The sequence below is a fragment of the Bactrocera latifrons genome, unplaced genomic scaffold (genome assembly GCF_001853355.1).
Source record: "Bactrocera latifrons isolate USDA-ARS-PBARC rearing strain unplaced genomic scaffold, ASM185335v1 scaffold_170, whole genome shotgun sequence".
NCBI classification, from domain to species: Eukaryota; Metazoa; Arthropoda; class Insecta; order Diptera; family Tephritidae; genus Bactrocera; species Bactrocera latifrons.
The window spans coordinates 22330-42724 of NW_017535186.1; the positions used below are offsets into that span (position 1 = coordinate 22330).

General features: G+C 35.8%; 1 protein-coding gene across 3 annotated transcripts in view; it reads right to left on the reverse strand.

Annotated features, from left to right (window-relative positions):
• Nucleotides 1-18012, reverse strand: part of LOC108966880 (protein giant-lens) — a 34875-nt gene extending 16863 nt beyond the window's left edge. Inside the window, exons 1-2 of one of the 3 annotated variants that reach the window (XM_018930016.1) lie at nt 17966-18012; nt 13120-14424 (exon numbers count right to left, since the gene is read on the reverse strand). In XM_018930016.1, coding sequence (XP_018785561.1) covers nt 13120-13734 — 615 coding nt within the window. In that variant the 5' untranslated portion in view covers nt 13735-14424; nt 17966-18012. Of the gene's footprint in view, nt 1-13119; nt 14425-17666 lie in introns of all 3 variants that reach the window. The other 2 variants (XM_018930017.1, XM_018930015.1) reach the window with 2 other exon arrangements.
• Between the last annotated feature and the right edge of the window lie 2383 nt (nt 18013-20395).

Consider the following 20395-nt stretch of genomic DNA (forward strand, 5'->3'; position numbering starts at 1 on the left):
TGTAGATGAAATGGTAGCGGAAAACATAACTATATATTTATGTATGTGTAAAAGATAATTTCGCTGGAAAATGAAATCGATAAACGAAAATAGTGTTTTGTTGATTTATAAAGCGGAAAATTTGTTGACTCACAAATATATAATGCTTATATACATATGTATGTATATACATATACATATACAATCGTCTGCATAAATATGGATGAATATTAACACTTAACAGAGATTGTATGTATGATGGACTGTGATATGTACTAGAATGAGATTTTGGAAAATTTGACTCATCTAGTGAAACAAAAACATAAAAAAAAAAAAACTAATTTCGGCTGCATCGAAGCTATAATAATGCATTTCTTATAGTTAAAAATCATATAAAATATTTTTTCTTGATATTTGTCGGTCCGTTCGTATGACAGCTATTAGATATAGTGGTCTGATTTGAATAATAGTTTCGGATAATAATCTATGCCACATTTTGTGAAGATTTTGCGACTTCAGTTTGATCGGGCAATTTGTATGACAGCAATATGATAGAAGGAGGATATAGCGCTGCTATCAGCAATATTTTATACGAAATGTCAAATAAAAAATTTTCCTTACAAGCAATTCATTTGATCGAGCAATTTGTACTTTTAGTGATCCAATATCGGCGACGCCAACAAATGCGCAGCTTTTTGTAAAGAAAAGGACGTGTGCAAAATTTCAGAACGATATTTGTAAAAATAAGGGCCAAGTTCGCGTATATACAGACAAATGGACATGACTAAATCGACTCAGCTCGTCACAATAATCAGTTAGGCAAATACTTTATTGTGAAGCTTGTCTGCTCTTCTTCTGTCGCAAACTTCGTATAGCCGTTTATACCATGTTGTTATACTGGACAGGTTGGACTTTTACAAAGAGAAATCTATGTAAGCACACTAATAAGTAACCCATATATAGGTATTTGCTATTTGACAATCTCACCTAACTTAAACGCCATAAATCCGGAAGTAATCGTCAAAGGTGAGTCTCATAAGAAAAAACAAAGAAGAACTAAAGAAATCACAGCCAAATGAAAAGTAATTAATACCGGAACTACAGTTGTGGCTCTTGATGATTTTAAAAATCACAACAACAACAACAGTCAGAGGAGATCATAACCCAACTGGCGACAGCATTGACATTATTATCGGAAGTGAATGAGATAAAAATCCGATTACATGTGTGTAAAACAACTGGGAAAGGGGAGAAGCGGTAAAAACGGAAGTGGAAAGAAGCAGCGGCGGCACCAGGTCGAAATTGACAACTTACATACCTACAAGCATGTGATGCATATACTGAACTATATATATATTTACATATATATATATGTGTATATTTACTTGTATATACCTATATGTATACATATATATGTATATATATATGTGTGTGTGTGAGTGTAAGAGAGCGTGAACAGCAAATGATGCTCGCTTATGCCACACAGCCCGGAAGTGTGACGCTGCTAAGACGCAAAATCGAACAACAACAACATGGCAGTACACACACGTATACATATGCATATATATCTACATCTCGTACATATGTACAGCTAATAGCCTCGGAACCAAAAAAAGAACAAAGACCAGGCATTGCATCGGTGCACAAGCAAACGAACAGCGCTAAAACTGAGTAGAAGAGCACATATATGAATGCATAAGTGTGTGCGTATAAGCAGCAGCCGTCAGCCACCAGCCGGACGCACGCAGTTCAATCCACTTCCGTACTTCCGGATTCTTGTTCCGTTGTTGTTATTGTTGCTGCTGCTGTCGTCTTCTAATTTCTCTGACACATTCCCAGCATGCTTATTTGTTCTATTTGTTCCTCCTGCTTTGTTAGTGATTTAGTTCACTTTTTTCTTTCGTCTTTTGTTGTACTTTCGTGTTTTTTCTCTGCCTTATTTTAGAAACCTGTTCGTTCGCTTGGCATTCTATCCACACATTTGCTGCTAATCTCCTTTTAAAGTGGCCAAGCATGTTGTTGTTGTTGCACATGTTCTTGCTACTCCGTGCTTCCGGTTATTGTTGAGTGTTTGCTGGTTGTTTTTGCTGCCGCCTTTGTATATCCTTGTTCCGGGTTCATAAATGTATTCACATGCATACACACATATACAGTCCTGCTATAAAACTAAAATTCGTACATATGTATGTATTTGTAAGCAAGTGTTCTAAGCGTTTATTGCTGTTGGTGTGGTTGTTTCATTTTTTTCTGCTTTGTTTGCATCCTTATATTGAGGAATGCATTAAATCACTTCCGGACTTCCGGTTTAACCCAGAAAACCTTTCGCCCCGCACGCAATGGTGCATGTGTGTGTGAGTTCAAGTTTGTGTGTGTGCTTCTGACGCCGTCTGCCGCAGCCAGTTCGGTACGGGGCAGGTGTCTGCAGATTTTCAGATACAAACACTCATACTTAAATGTAGGTATGCATGTATATGTATGTGTGTGTGTGTCTGGACTCATGAAAAATAAACATAAACCGGCATGGCACTTTGCTCTCTGCACTCTGGTACATATGGTAGTTAAGTGTAAAACAACAACCATAGCACCCAAACCAGTGATCCCTTTATTTATAGTTCTTGGCTTGGACGCTGCTGACGGGATCAGCATGTGGCTGGCGTACTGCTGACGCACGCTTTAAGCAATTTATAGCTCCAGAAATTTTTGATGTTCAAAAGCTAGCTTATTTTCAAAAATAACTTTTTGTTTATGAAAAAAAAAGAAATATAAGTTTATAAAATTAAAATTTCAATTTTGTGCACTTCAAAACTTTTCATTAACTTTTCTCCCTTTTTAGAATCCTTGCATATCCTCGCAAAATATGCATTTGCATACTTTTAAACATATATATTTACATCCTTTCGCCAATACGCTTATTTATACATTTTTCGCCCACCTAGCCTTACATTACCTCACATCTTAGCTCCTAACTTCGCATCGCCTCTTGCTGTGCTGCGTAGGCCGTAAAGTTTCATTGAGACCACTTAAATTTTATTTGAAAAGACACATTTGAATGCAGCGTTCCCGTTGCCTTTGACATTTATATAAAGTGTTATTGTAATTGTGCAATAAATATTTAATATCAATAAAAGCAGATCTCCATAGGCAAATTGAGCATAGTTAAGTGGTCATTTGCAGAAGACCAGCATTCTAATATGCGCACATGATGCTAGAGCTACCTTGGGAGCGGAAATGCATGTTAAAAGTAAGCAATAGAGGTGCTGGCAGTAATGAATTTTTAGATATGCAATTAAAATTTACTTGCACAATTGTTTGTTATAAAAATTTGATTGAAACTTTTAAAACTCACTTTTAATGCAAACAGAAATGCATGTACATTAGGGTGGGTAAAAAAAAAAAAATTTTTGTCGCTTGGTTTCTTATAATTTACATATGTATATTTTGTCTAAGTTTGATTGGAAATAAGAAAATACTTTTTCGACTACCCAATATTAGGGTGGGTCAAAAAAAAGTTTTGATGTTTTACGATGAACATCTTGTATATGCTTAAATTCACCGAAAAATTATAAATTTCGTCTAAAACTATGACATTTACGGTTTATAATGTTGTTCTATTTACTTATACATGTAATTCATGACATAAAAATATAAATTCGATTTGTTAATAAAAAATCAAATAGATACCGGTAAGGCAGTAAGCTCATATTTCGGAAACTTTGTTAGATTTATGTAATAATTTATTCCTCGAGAGTACCAAGCGAACAAAATTTTGTTGTTTTTATATCCGCCCTAATATACTTAATAATTATTTTCAAAATAAATCGTTGCAATTTGTTTGTATCAGAAATTATTTTCAAAGAAAATTTTTAATTTAGTCTCTAAAAAGTGATTTATGTGAAAGTAAGCAAATGCCTGACCTTAAATTCTATATACATATTTAACATAAGAAATCTGTGCCTCTACTCCCGTTTAATTGATCTATCAGAACATGGAAATGAAATGTACGGCCGCTTCGAGAGAATTTCGAGTATTTTCTTAACCCCCATACGCTGGCTAACCAAACAGTTAACGATAATGTGACCGACAACTGGCCAAAGCACGCAGCCGGCCTTCATGTGGTAACAGCTGTCGCACCGCAGCACACACATGAGCAATGTGAGCATTTGGCCTCAAAACTCAATCAAAAGCGCTTGTTGTTGTTGCATGCAGTGGGGTTTTGCTTGCCTATTTTGTTCTTGTTTTGACGCTGCTCGCATGCTGCTTGATTTTTGGGGCAAAGCATTTGGGCCGAAATGAATTTCGTTTGCTTTTCTTTCTTGACTTTTCTGTTTTTGTGATTTTTGTTATTGTTTTTATTTTGCTCCGAGTTGTTATCTTGCGTTGCTGGAGCAAATAATATTGGCCGCTGAGCCTTTCGGCTTGGAATTTCGCTTTGCGTTCACATAAGTATTTTCTTCTCTCCTCGCATTTGGCTCGTACACATTTCGGCCTAAACGTACCCCTTACCCCTTTCTTCATTACACATCGCTTTTGGAAATATTGTTGCTGTTGTTGCTATCATATGCTAATGATGGTCATTAAATCTAGAGCCCGTAACACCGGTAGCTGTTTTTCTTAGAGACTTCAAGTATCTCTCCAGCAGTGCGCGTTTAAACACACTCACACATACACACATGCATATAGATGCATGCATATGGGAGTTGGAATGTGTGCTTGCAGTGAGCCGTGGATTCATTTGGTAAATATTTGGCTTTCGCCGTGTGTACAGAGGATGTGCACGCACACACACACACACACTCGCATACAAAACTGTACAAACATGCATATATGAATGGACAACGATTAAGCATGTCCATATGCAAATCTGACTAAACATTAGCATACACATACAATATTTACTCGAACCGCTTGCTTATGTGTCTGTATGTTTGCAGGGACGTGTGTATTTCGGTCCGCTCTTAGCCGTGTGGCTCTGTTTACTTTAATTCCGTGAATGGCACTTAAGCGTCTCGGGCATCTTCACTCACACTCTCACACACACACACTCGTGTAAATAATGAAACGGACAGTTACTCGCAGGTGTGTATGTGTGCTTGTATGTGCTTTGTGCTCGAAGGCACGCCGGTCAAGAATTCCACTCAAATTAAATTATTTCAATTCCACTACAACGGATTACTTTTTCGCCGCACAAGCATCTACATTCTTTCTACTTTTTATTTATATTTGTTTGACTTTTCTCCTTTTTATTTTAGATTTTTGTTGTGTTTTTGCTTTCATAGTAGTCACTTTAATGGTAGTTTTTATTTTTTTATTATTGTTGCTGTTGCCCCGCAGCTCCTAAGTGCCCCATAAATGAACCACTTTATCCAAAGTAAGTTTATTTTTTACTGCAATCCCAAATTTTGTTGTTGCAAAGGTGTTTCTTCAATTTCCCTGGCATCATTAAATCTGCTTTTCTTTCTTTTTATTGCCACTAATTGTAACAGTGGCGGCAGGTGTAAGATAATTAATTTTCAACATAGTTTTGATTTAGAATTCTACAAAATGAAATGTTTAACTAAGGGATTTGACACATTTAGTAGTTTATCATAAATTAAAGTATAATAAACATGACTTCATCTTAATCTCTCAGTGCAGTGGTTGACGCTTTAAAGCAGACTAAAATATTTAGTTGCTTTATAAAATCACAAGGCCCCTGCATTTCCTTACAACACTTTTATAAACCCAAAAAAGTAATGACTCTCAAAGAAGCGGCTTTTTTCTACAATTAATTAGTTAAGCTGACTCATTGTCAGTCAATAAAAACGCGTTACTTGTGATTTTTTTGTGAAGAGAGATGTTATTTAATAAATAAATATAATATCCTTTAGTAATATATAATTCAGTCGTAAGAAATCTCGGATTCCCTTGATCCCATAATCGATCTCCAGGGGGGCCACCTGCCGTTCCCACGATAGTCGAGTCTACGTAATCGAAACAGACACGGATTTTTGTCCGGCCAAGAACTGTCCATTCACAGAATTCTGCCGCTACAACAACAACAGGACCTAACACTGGCCCTGGCGATGAAAACAAAAATGTTTCTGCTCAAAAATATCTCAAAATAAAAAATATGAAATCATTGGCAGTTTCTGGGGGCCTATTCTGTAACTCGATTTGAAAAAATTACTCGAATTCATATTTCGAATAAAATATTCGTTAGCTTTTGAGTTGTAGAAAGCAAAAACGAAAATTGTGCGTATTTATTCTGGCACAGGGTGGTGCAACTTTCGCGTATTTATAAAGTAGATCCGAATTTCGAATAGAATACATTTACGAAGCGAGATACAGAATAGAGCCCCTGAAATAAAATAATTTTTTGTCAAAAAAGTGTGCATCAAAATTAAAAAAGAAAATAAAGTCGTTTTTTTGAGAAACATTTTTGTGACCGTATATGAAAACGTATTTTCGAGAAAAACGCGTGTATCCTATTCAAATTTTTCGTGTATATTTTCGAATATATTCACATTCGATTTCGGAGGTTTTTGTTTTATTTATAGCATATTCACTTGAAAGACCGTAAAGCAAAGGTGTTGTGTGCATATAATAAATATATGTAAGGGCTCACTTGAGATATTGAACTTACATATAAGGTGCGTTCCAAAGTAAACAGGACTTTTTGAATATAGCGTCCCCTTGTGGCGCTATCTATGATATAGACTCTTGCGTTACAATCTGCTTTCTTTATCGATTGTCCAGTGAAAATTTCATCGATTGGAAGTGAAGTTATTGCGTTTTAAGTGTCAGTGTGTTTGTGTTATCGGTGCGAAAATGTGGTTCGAAGAAAGAGCTAACATTAAATTTTGTTTTAAAATTTCAATTGATGAAACAAGTTTATGGCGATGATTGCCTATCCTGTAGCAGAGTGCACGAGTGTTTTCAACGTTTTTAAAATGGTCATGAGGATATAAATGACGATCAATATGTGGGCCAATCAAAATCCGTGGTCACCGGAAATTCCATCGAAGCTGTGAGTGAATTCATAAAAAAATAGCTGTGAATACATTCATGGAAAACAATTGAACATCTCCAAAACATCGATTTATAGCATTATGACCGAACATTTGGGCTTACGGTTTGTTCCGCACAAATTGACTGACGACCAAAAATTGCTCAGAATTCAACATTCAACGGACATCATAAGCGGTGTCTGCGCTATTCAAAAAACAAAAAAAAAAAAAAAAACTAAACTCACATATACATATATAAGTATAAATGTACATGTATGTATATTTTCCATGTAACCTTGTGGATATGTATTCTCGAAAAGTTTTCAAAACTTTTTCAAACTTTAAACTTCATAAACACCCTTTGCAACAACACTGATTCGCCTGCTTATTAACGGAATACAAGCGCTTGGCTTTTCTTTCTCTTTGTTCAATTCACTTTTCCTTCTTGTGCATTTTTTCGCAACAAACCAACCGATCAATGAGCGGAAACGAATGCGCCACTTAAGTGGTCAAATGAATGGAAATTATGCTAGTGCTATTTCTGTTGTTATTGTCGTTGTTTTTGTCGTTGCATTCGGCTTTTATTGTTATTATTGTTGACACACTATTGCACACTGACACACACACACAGTGAAAAATTGCAAAAGTGCGCGCCGTTGTTGCAACTTCCACTCGGCCAATTGGAAATATTCAGCTGCTCAACGGCATAACAAAACAAATGAAAAGCAAAAATACAAAAAAAAAAAAAACGCCTAAAGGAAGCCAAGGCAAGGCAAGTGACGACGAAGCACGACGCCAAATGCAACATTGCGGCATTAAAGCGAGCACCGAAGATAACACAAAAAAGCGACAATTCGCCCTGCCACAACAATAACAAAAGCTCCGTCGAGCAGCCAAAAGCGTCATGGTGTCCCAACTGTTGTGTCGATTGCTGTATATGTTGTTATTGTTATCGCAGTCAGTGCTTGGGCATCGGCCCCGTTTTCGCCGTTGTTTAGTGTCGTCTGTCGCCAACACCAATTCCAATCGTGCAACATAGCAAACATACTTGCAAGTCCATGCGGCTGCATAGTTGCCACAGTGCTCATGTGTGTGTGTGGTGGCCGGTCGCCAGTTAATTCGTGTGGCAATTGGCGGCGGAGAAATGGATCATTGATATTTCATTCATAAATGCATTGCTGTGTCTCCGTATTGACTGCTTCTTCTTTATCTTTATTTTTTTTATGTATCACCTCATCTGGACTGCCTGGCGTTCGCCACGCTGCGTGTTCGGTTGACACGTTGAACCGGATCAGAAAAAAATGCTTACGGAAGTTGCGAATTTCTACAATAAATTGTTAAATTGTTGTTGTGGCACAATGTTGTTTTTTTATTTTAATTTATTGCTGTTCATTGCTAAAACCAGCTTTGAAGTAGGTTAGGTTTACTAATAGAAATAATTTCGAAATAGTTTTGGAAATTTAAAAAATTTTAAAAATTAAGAAGCTTAAAATCAAGAAGGTGCTCATTTGTTGAAATCGCCGATATTAGACCACTATATCGTAAAGCCGTCATACAAACTGAAGGATCGGGTTCAAGTCCTTCTAAGCAAAGTTTTTGTATTTGGAGATATCTTAACAAAATTTGTCATGAGTAATTGAGTATGGCAATGCTATTATATCTGAAGATTTTTTTCGGATCGGATAACTTTATCGTATAGCTGTCATACAAACTGAACAATCAGGATGAAGTACTTGTATGGAAAGCTTTTTAATTTGGAAATAAATCTGCAGGAAATTGGAAATTTATTGCCCATTGTAACGGTACAATATCTCATATCTCAATATATCGCATCGCTGCCAATAAACATGTCCGAGGTTTCACATATCTTTCCAGCAGAAAACCCCGGTATTGTGGGGAAATCTTCACGATATATCTAAGCATACAAGAAAGTGTAGCATGAGCTAATATATATTGCAGAAAGGAAACTTCTGTGGGCTATTATCCTAAAGGACAACTTCTAAAATGCACTTCTTTCAATACAAAACATTGAAAATCGGAAGATGCACCTGCTCATGGACCAATGCAATGAACAGTCTACACACATATTGGCATATACAAACATACACTCGCACTTAAATAAGTTTGCTTGTTTGCTCAACTGACTGTCTGACTGGCTAGATCAAAAAAGCATAAGAGCGCTGATTGTTTTCATATAAACATGTGTGGATAAGTATGTATGTATATTTGTATTTTAGCCAGCATCAATGGCAGATCAGCCAACTACTTTTGCACAAGCACACACACATATACAAATAGTAATACATATGTATGTGCAGTTGTTGGCTTACGATTGCTGGTTGCCTGCCGGTCGTCGGTTGTCGGCGTGGTATCGGCCCACGCTCGTTGAGCGTTAAATACCGTAAACAGCCAGCAATGGAATGTTGTCTAAATAAATCATGAAATAAAACACGATATGGCCAGCACACACACTTGCATATTTACACACATTCGCACGTAGCAAAAGTAAATATGCGCATATCTCAATATTTCCAATATAAATATGCATATTTGTATATTTGTACACAGAAATGTTAGTTTCCAACAAATGAGCATAATTATCGCTGGCCTCTAAAATATTTTATACTCGATGCTGTAATATTTATATCTTTTTGACATGCTTGCTGATAGCATGATTTGAAATCCGAAAACTAATTCTTCAATTTTTTTTTCTTTCCTTTTTTAATTTATGAGTTGTTGACCGTAATTTATGTGCCTCGATTGGATCACTGTTATGTCTGCCAGCAATTTTTCATGGGTCTTATTATTCACTTATTGATCTTCCTTTCCGCTATTTCTATTGCTGTTGGTCCATTTGTTATTGTAATTGATTGCTGCTGCTGTTGCTGCTTGCAGCTGTTGGCGAAAGCATTGTTTATGACTTGACATTAGATTACTTKACGAAATGCAGCTTGCCACAAGCTTTCATACAATTTTATATGTGTATATATGTGTGCGTCTGTGTGGTTATTTTTCTTTTATTAATGCATTGAGCTTTGATTTCATAAATGATTATAAATAACATTGGATTTACAGAGACCTGCATACATATGTATCTATGTACACGTATAAAGATATAAATACATAAATAAGTAGTTGTGTAATTAAATATGTACGTATGTATGTACAAAGATGTAGTTATTTGAAAAGCTGTCTGTCTTAAAGCAAAAGAAAAAGTCTTAAATGCTAGAAATATAATTAATGTTATGAAACAAATTTCAAAGGTTCTGTAACTATTTTAAAATTTTTCTTTGTTAAAAAAATATAAAAATATTATATGGAATTTGAAAAAAATTAATCAACTTTTACCATACAATTATTGAAAAAACAAAATTTTAAATTTCTTTAAATATATTAAAAAAAAAAAAAATAGTTTTAGAAAATGATCATTTAACGAAAGGAAATTATTAAAAAAAAAATTTTTGGCACTGCGTGTTTCCTTTATGTTGCCTACTTTTAGGGATATACGGGGTCATATTTCATAACAGAGAATTATTATGTTTTCTCCCGAACAGGATATATTATGTTTGCTCCGAAATGTGGAACGACTGCCGGCAAACGTGGAGACCCAAAAAAGTAGATATATAATATAAATGATCCATGAAGAGCTGGGTCTCTTTATCCAATTGTGCCTCTTTATATATGTATACACAAAATAGTGCTTCAGTTTATGAGATAACTGAAACTTTGCACACCATCTTTTCTACCCAAACGGCTGCTCATGTGTCGAAATGGCCTATATCGGACCACTAAAACTCATAGCAGTCATACAAACTAAATTATTGGAATCAAGCTCTTATATGGAAAACTAGCTTATTCAACGGCAAATCTTCACGAAATTTGGCACAGCTTATTGTGGTAATAATTTTTACAATCTCCGAAGAAATTGTACAGATTCGATTACTATAACATATAGCTGCCATACAAACTAACCGATCAAAATCATGTTCCTGTATGGACATGCTTTTTCATATCAGAAAAAAATTAAGTATAAATATTGTGTCCTCCATCTTCTTCCTAATTATTAGCTTAGTTTTGCTTCCCACTTTGTCCCTAACGCGCTTAGTTTGAGCTCGGCTTTCTGAGTCAATTAACTTTTGGGAAGTTCCCGCCTTTCTTTGTAAAAATTTATTGTACATTTGACTCATTATTTCGTTATCCCTTATGGTATCACCCACGTATGCATGTATGTATGTTTGTATACATGTGTCAGCCTGCAATCGTCATTAGAAGTTTTCGAGAAACCCCACAATAAGTAGAAAAACATGCCAGCGGATCTAAGCATCGATTAAAATCGTAGGAGCATTGTGTAATACATAGAAATATATAAATATGTAAAACTTGAACTTTCAACCTCCGTTATAATTGGCCAAAGGTGCCTACGAGCAGAACAGTTGCTCAATTCGTACGTCGTCATATATTAATTGGCAGCGTTTAATTGAATAACAGCATGAAAAAGACAGTACACACACACACATCTTGACATGCAGACTACAACATATGTGTAAATATGCTTGTGTGCGTGTGTGTATGTGCATGAGTAACGAAATAGAACTTTTGGAAAACAACATGTTGAGCAATATTTGTTTACATGGTAGCACATAGTGACTGTATAATATACAGTGGGTATAAAATATTATTTACATATTTACTTAATAAAATATATTTACTCAAATAAATTCTATATAAATAACTACTTTTTCGTTCTTTTTAATGTTTTATCTCCTTCTTATGCACCCACTGCGACACCCTTTATTCTTCTAAGCTAAAAATAGCCAATATTGTTTATGGCTTGTCCAAAGTCAACCGTCCAAGCTACGCTCTCAGTTGCTGCTGCTTAAAATATGCTTGGGTGGGCATTGAATTCAAATGCAACGGGCGAAACGAGCTGTGACACAGTCTGTCACTTCGTTGATGGTGAAGATCACTAATTGGAAGCGGGCCATTAGGCAATAAAGAAACAACAACAACAAAAAACATTTTAAATAATAGATAATAAAGTGGAACATTAAAAATAAAGTTACAACTCATAATAGCAAAGACGCGTTAGCATACTGGTGCACAAAAAAAAAACACATACTCATACATACATAAATGGGGGGAAAAGCATATGCACACAATTTAACTGCTATTTCTGCCCAATTGGGGCGAAGATGCAAGTCAAGGAATAAAGAGGACGGCCAAGAAGAGCTTCATACAAGTGTAAATATGGAATTACAAGTACATTTGTTGGTACTATGTATGTATATATGTATGTATGAATGCATGTATCTCAGCGTCCATCAGAATGTGCGATCGGAAGAAAGGAAGTAAATATTCATACTGACATACATATATACACATAAATGTGAAATGCCGCTGGTGGAATAAGGTCACTGCTGGGTCAACGGGGTCCAAAGTTGGCTTATAATTAATGATAAGCCTATGAGTAATGCTGTGAGTTATGCACGTTGTCGGGCGAAATTAATGCTTATGACGTATATGCAGCACTGACCTAGTTGAACTCTCGTACGTACTCGACTTTAAGAATGTCAAAGAAAAGTACACAGGAAGTGGAAATCCGAGAAAAAAGCAACTACATTTCTGAATGCTAACGACAACCAAAACTTCACAACAAATTTGTAGCGAAAAAAATAGCAAATGAGATTTGTTTTCAATCTTTTTTCAATCTTTTTTTTTTCAATTTTTTTTTTTTTTTTTTTTTTTTAAATAACACATAATTATGTATAGAAGGAAAGAGAAGCTTCATCAAGGTTTTCAGCGTTATTCAGCTTTAGAAAATGCGCGCTAAAGTTGTAATATAGATCAATCTGTTCACATATTTACTCTATATAAGAGCTTGCATTAATTGTATAAAAACTGAGTCCTTGAGGACTATATATTGGATCTATAGTCCGTTTTAGAAGCACTGCAAAATGCTCAATAAATCAATTCAAGGACATTCAGTACGCATATTTCCCCGAAGATATGAGCGAGAGAGCAGTGCCTACACTTACAATAACTCGAGAACTTTTTAAATACAAAAAGACGGCTCTCAAGAGCATATAAACCATGTATAAAGCAAAAAACATTTCTTTACATTTTAACAAGCTAAGCTACTCTACGAGTGACTTACCCCGACTTGGTAAAGCACACGTACATCCTGTATGCTCGCACGAGCAGCGCCGTGTCTCTGCCGGTTATAACTGTTGTTCTCCTTTTCGTATACTGCGAAAGGACTGGCGGTTTTGGACAGCTTTAGCTGCTGTTGTTGTTGCTGCAACAGAGTTTCGCGATGGTAATTGTGCTGCTGCTCGATGATCTCCAACATCTGACGCGAACGGCGCTGATCCACAATCAGATCGCTCTGTTGCTTCGCTTGTTGCTGCTGCTGTTGTTGTGGCGTGTGTTGGTGTGCGGACGGCGCACCTGCTGCCGCATGATGTGAATCCATTGCAATCGTCGCGGGGTGCGTTGCTGTTGTTGTTGTTGTCGCTGACACCGCCGAACCGCTGGCTGCTGCTGCTGCTTGCTGCAACATCTTCGCATTGACTGTGGCATATTCCAAATTTCTGTGTCGCGTATCGGCGCTGCCGTCATCGGGCGCGCTGTTGGCGGTTGCTGTCGCCGTTGCGCTGGCTGCGGCGGCCGCCGTCAGCTCGTACACCTCCAGTGGCAGGCGTGTCGTCCGGGCGGTGCTTAGCTGTTGGCAGCATAGCAGCAGCGCGAGCAGGATTGTGTGTGACAACATTCTGTTGTAAGTTTTTGTATTTTTTTTTTTTTTTATTTGAGAGAAAAATATTTTTTCTTTGTTATTTTTCGTCGTTGTTTTCGAGCTGTTGTTTGTCGCTTCGAATTTATTATGAACTTCGTTATTATTGTTGCTGTTGTTTTTGTTACTTAAGCAACACTTTGCCGTTTGTAATTGACACTTTAACGCTCCACTCGCGCACCTTGAGCGTGTTTTGCACAATTCTGTTTATTTATTGTATTTGCCTTTGTCTTTTTCGTTGTTTGTAGTCTAAATGTGTATGTGTCTGTGTTTGTTGTGTTTGCTTATTTTAAATAGCGTATATCGGCTGTTTCTAGCAACTAAGGCGCTATGTGTCTCGCCAACATTTTGTGCAGTTACCGCACTCTGTTGGTGGCTGCCGCTGAGCCGCTGTTCAATCACTCATTTGCACTCGATTCACAAGCGCTTCAGTTCATAAACGATTGGCAGCGATCGCCTTGCTTGACGTCTACATATGTACGTACGTACATATATGGCAATCTATATGTTATATCAGAGAGCTTTAAAGGAGTTTTTGATTTGCAAATTTTGCAATTTCCTGCAATTTTCTTCTACAATGCGTTGCCCAAAGACGTATTGAGTGTTGATTTGTAGTTGTTGTGTAAATGTTTTTTACTTGTGTGCTACTGTTTTCTTTATATGTAATTTCTAGAATGCAAAAAATTTCGAAAATAATGAAGTAAGTTTTTATAAAAAAAAAATTTTATAGACACTCATCAATTTCTGTGTTTGCTATGTATGTATGAATGCATGTGCTTATGTATAGTTTTGTGTAGGTATTTATACTTTTATATATGTTTGTCTGTATATCCGTTCATTAGCAATTTTCGTAAACCGTATAATTTTATATAATTAATGTTTATTCAGTTTTTTCCTCACCGTTCAATTAATTTTTTATATTTTGTATTGTTAATTTTTTTTTAAATTTTTTGGTAGCTAAAATACAAAATAACGTTTCATCAAAATAATTAAAATTTTGTATTTAATTGTATTGCAAAAAATATTACGTATGTATACCATAATAAAATTTCTATGTTCCGCTGTCAGATATTACCAATATATAACCATTCTATAACCAAAACTCAAAAATTTTTTTTAAATGAGTGGCTTATATTATATCGTTTTTCCAATGCTTGTAAACTTATGAAAAGTTATGTTACCTTTTTTTTACATTTTATTAGAAATTGCATGCATTTGTGCATAAACAAAAAATCTCGAACCATTATATTGAACGTTCACCAATTCATTTCTTTTGATGACAATAGCTGATCTTATTGCATTTTTTCGCAGCCAACTTCACACCTCACTCCTTTAAACAGTTCATATAGTAAGACTTGCTTTTAAAAAAAAACAAATTTTTTTTAAATAAATCGTGTTTCCTATGGAAGATGGAAGTTGGAAAACAGCGTAAGTGACTTATTTTACTCTTTTACCAAGAAATAGGTAAAAATGCAGTTCGTTCCAGCGATTTCAATCTTGAGGTTTCACCAAGTACTGGAGGTCCTTTTGATGCCGCTGTGGTTAAAATAAAGTATTTGGAGGTATCATGGTCTAAAAGATGCTGAAACAGCTCAAACCACTTCGAAGGCCGCTAGTCACCAAACAAAAGTTCTGTTGGCTGTTTGTGGGCATTTCAAACCAATCTTAATTTTATTTTTTGCCTGACCATTGTTGTGTTGTGTGTTGTGAATTCATCAATGAAAAAAGTGTCGAGTGTTGATGACTCGCCGAAAGCTTTTGCAGCTTGAATGGGATATGATATCACACATACATGCTTCAGACTTGGAACCTACAGACTATTATTTGTTCCGGCCACAGCGATTTTTTTTTTTGTTTTTTGATTGGAGAACGTTCACCTGAAATCTGATCTCAAAAACTACTTGAACCAGTTTTTTCCTGTAAGAATTAAAAATGTTATGTGCGTGGAATCAATCACTTGCCCGAAAGATGGCAGAAGTTATTGGATAAAATTGGATAATTTATAGTTTCATAACAAAAAATCGTGTTTAAAGTGATTTTTAATGAAATTACTTAGTGAACGAATAATATTTTTTTAAGGACAAAAAGTTGTGGCACATATTTGTGTAAATATTTTTATATTTTACAATTTCATAAAGGACAAAGCTTTTCCTATATTCTTTTACTTATTTAACAAATTTTTCTTTTTTAAAATAATCATTTATTTAAGCAACTTTAAAGCTTCGTAAAAAAATTAAACAGTTCATCTTTATGGTTAAATAAAGAATAGTTACTTTTTCTACATTTCGCAGTTTTAATGTAATAATGTGCATATTTTGCAATATTTGATTTTCAAAACTTTATTTAATTTTTTTTTTTTTTTTTTATTATATAATAATTAAATTTTTTTTTTAATTAAATTTTTTTTAATTTTTTTTTTTTTTTTTTTTTGAAATATATGTAATGATAATTTTTGAAATTGATGATAATAAATACTGCCAAATTTTTCTAAAGTCCAACCATTTGGTAAACAAATTTTAAATAAATATAGACAAAAAAATTAAATGGAAATTAGGGCTAAATATTAAAGCTTTATAAAAATTGTTCGAAAAAAACTGGTTATCGACTGCCACTTATTTATAAAATTTAATTTTTAAATTAGCATTACAAATAGTTGTTATTTAATTAACAAATTGAGACGTATATTGTTTAAATATATACAAATAGCAGTTTTTTTTTATTGCTTGTAGCTATTTGAGTTCATAATATTTATTTTTGATATTAACTATATATTTTTTGTTATTTATTTATTTTAATATTATCTTTACATTTTTCTTTTAAATTAACACGCCCTTTTACCATTATATCTATGTATATATTGAATGCTATTATATTATATATGTATGTATATGTAAAACAATATTTTTTATGGATGTTTATTTTTTTGAGATTTTCATTGACGCGCCGCTATTTTAGTTGTAAACAAAGCGCCTTTTTCAGATGCGTAGTTGATTGTTTTTCACCGACGTGTGTTTTGCAAGCTTCCATTCGCTTATAAAAATGTTGTAATTCAAATTTATATTTATTTTTTCACTTTAGCCATTTTGTTCAACTTTCGGTCGTTTAATTGCCGCGCCAGTTGAACTATTTTCCGGCTGATTGACGACGAAAATTAGTTGAAAATCACGTCATTCCGTCAACCAGGGATTTGAAAATTAATTAGCTGTGTAAGCAAGTGTTTAATAAAGACCGAAAAAACGTGCTAAAAATAGATTTGATTGAGGAAATTTTTATAAATAAATTTCATTGTAATAGACATTTTTTTAAACGGCTTGAAGCACTCAACAGTTCAAATACAAATTTTACAAAAATGATTTCGACATTATTCATAAATCATACTCCGTGTCCTCCTCAACCAATTCGTGTACTATTTGTATGTATGTTTGTTATTTTTGTAATTAATAGTTGAAGATTTTGCAGGTTCAGTTTTCCACAAACATGTATTTTCATACTTAATTTATCAAAGTCGGTCTCAAAATAATTGCCATCGAAAAACACTTGTCCAAATATTCACATACACACGCACACACACATATACAGATGCATATTCGTTAGATCGAAATCACGCCCGTTAACGTTGTCGTTGGCGCATTTGGTCGCGAGCCGCGTAACTCGAAAAACTAGTCGGTGAAAAAATAACCACTGTAGTTATTTCATGCATACATATGTACACATACATGTGTGTGTGCACACACAAACACATGGCGGTTTATGGGCAAGTATTTATTGAATGAAGTGCGCGCGCGCATTTACAACTTGTTTCGATTCATTCATAAAAAACTTCATTGATCGCGCACCACAGCAACAACAACCACATGCATTCATACATACATTTGCATGTAGAAAATCGACTGTGTAGATTTGTAACTCACTCTAACTGGCTGCTAAAGTTTTGACTCCCTCGTGTGCGCTAATACACTAACTGCACGGCGCACGAACGTTGTTCAATGGGTTTATTCAAAAAAACAAAAGGCAACAAAAAAAAATGTCACACGAAAAACTTAAAAGTTTTCGCCGAATCGAGGCTTCAACGCGTAAAAGTCCTTAAAAGTTATACATCAAACTACAGTTAGGTTTTATACACATTCGTATATGTTTTTCGTATTTAATTCGTCTTCGTTTTTCTATTTTTTTTTCTTGTATTGCCTGTAGCGTTTTTCGCTCAACGCACAAAGTGGAATTTCCGCTTGCGACTTCGACTTCACTTTTCGAACTGATCAAACAAACTGAAAGATACGAAACCCAGCAATGCTCGCATTTGCTTATCGTTCGTCGCCAAGTGAGCAGTGCGCCTGCCGTCTTATGTCGTCGACGCGAGCAGCACAAGTACAAGTCGGACGTCTTGCGGCGTCGCAGTTGCAGTCACAGTCGTCGGTAGTCGTTGTCAATCGTTGATCATCGTTTGTTGGTTGTCGTGGCTGTTCGTTCGTGCTTGTGGCTAGCGTAGACGCTCGCTGGTCGTCGCCAACGGAAAACTTGAATGAAAACCAACACAATCACACAAATGTGGCAGTCGGCAGACGTGCTGTTGCATGCACACCAGAGTCGCATTTGTGTGTGTGTTCGCTGTTTACCTGCGATGCAATTGTAATGGCGCGAATGCAACGCACGTATACCCTGCACCACACAGTGGCGACTTGCGCAACGCTCGTAGCCGGAGTCGTCGCTTTGACTTTGAGTTTCAGTGTGTGAGTGCTTATTTTTGGATGGTCTGTAGGAAAAAGTGATTTGACAAACGTTATATAATCTGCACCGATGTGTAAAATCCTGTTGGTTTTTAATTTAAAAGTTTAAATAATTTTCTGTTATGAGATATATTAGCGAAAATAAATTTTGTATATTTTCTTAGTAAAAATTTAGCCTGTTTCAAATAAAAAAAAAAAAAAACACATCTTCAATTTCCTTCAGCAACCATTTTTCAGATAGTAGACCTCCACACTCATCTGCGCCACTCTGCCCCATTTAAATGTTTACAGTCTTAAGTAAACTCTAATTGGTCCCTCGCTGTTTCCACTACTTCTGTTTCTAAAAGAAGTTTTAGAAATAAATATAAAACATCGCAGATGAGCCATAAACGAAGGCACAGACTTCGATCTATGAGTTCAGGCATGAAGTTCGTAAATAATTCCCACTTTTCTAAAAATTCAGTTTAAAATCTATAAATTTCCTACAATGGCCACTCGCTGCAGCATCAGTTTCGCTGCTCACGTACTCGCATATCTTTGCGGTTACGTTTCCGCTCGTCTCTTACACTTGCTTCACGAACGTTTCATGAATGAGTGCTCGAAGGTATGAATGAATCGTGAGCGGTCGCGTTGCTGCTCGCTTGCATCTGCTGCGATGTGCTGCTCATTCATTCATTCAGCATTACTCTACCCAATCATGCGCAGGCACTAACACAGCCATATTTCCATAGATGCTGACGCTGCTGCTGCTGCGGTCGCTGCCGGTGTACAGCATCCAACGCGTCGCTCATTCTAGAAACAGAGCATTCATTTTGGTATTGTTATTGTTGCTTTAAAGTGAGTTGAGATTGCTGCTGATTTTTTATAATTTTAGCCAGGCAGTAGTTGGTGGTTAGAGCTCACTTTTGCGCAGCCGTAAAGTGTACGCGCATAGGGTTGCCGAATGTTTGCGTTAAAAATTAAATGAAAATACATTTAGTTCTGAGAAATATATTTAAAGAACGTTTTGATTGCTTAATTTTATAGGGCAAAAGATAGTTGAACTTTTCTCTCTAGAAAAAGATATGCAACTATATTACATGTATATTTTTTCTTTGAGTGGATCAAGGAGATTTGGATTCCACTCTGCAGAAATAAGCTCATAAATGTATATCTCCAATATGCTTCCTTTATATAATAGTCTGTCCACAATTCGATCGCGTGTGCACTCGCCGGATCGCCTGATGTGCTCAACACCGTCGAGACGGCAATCCACACTCACTTAGCCGTGCAGTCTTCGTTGTGCTAACTCAAACTTTCCTACGGCGGATGTCCAACGACTTTGGCTCTGCGGCTGCTGTTGCTGTGGACGAGCTCTTGTCGTGTTGTTTTTATTGTCTTTACTGCTTCGATATTATTGAATCGTCTTCTCTGAAACTACGCTGACTTCTACTTCTACTTCTTTTTCTTGTCGTTGTTGTTGTTGTTGTAGTTGTTGTAGTCAACGTTGCTGTTTTTGTGACTTGTTTACTTATCTGCTGTCCATTCATTCGGCGAGTGTCCGTCCGTCAGCGACCCGACCCGGTTCTTTTCGACCGTTGTGCGGCTCTTGCTGCTTACTGCCCGTCCATCCGTCCGTCGTGGCATTCTACTACGCGTTTCTCCGCCTTTTTTTGTTGATGTAACTGTTGTTGTTGTTGCTGTTTTTTTGTTAAATTTATGAAGTGATCGTAGTTGTTGCTGTGCTGTTGTTCTTTTTGTTTTTGTGGCGCATTCTTGGCTTGTCATTTTTACTACGACCGGAAACTAGTTCCTTTTGTTGTTGTTTGTTTAGTTTCATCATGCTTCGCTTGTTGTTGTTATCATTTCTTGGCGATGTTTTGATTTTCTTTTTCTATCAAGTTTTTTTTGACGCTTTCTTTCACTACTCCTGCTGG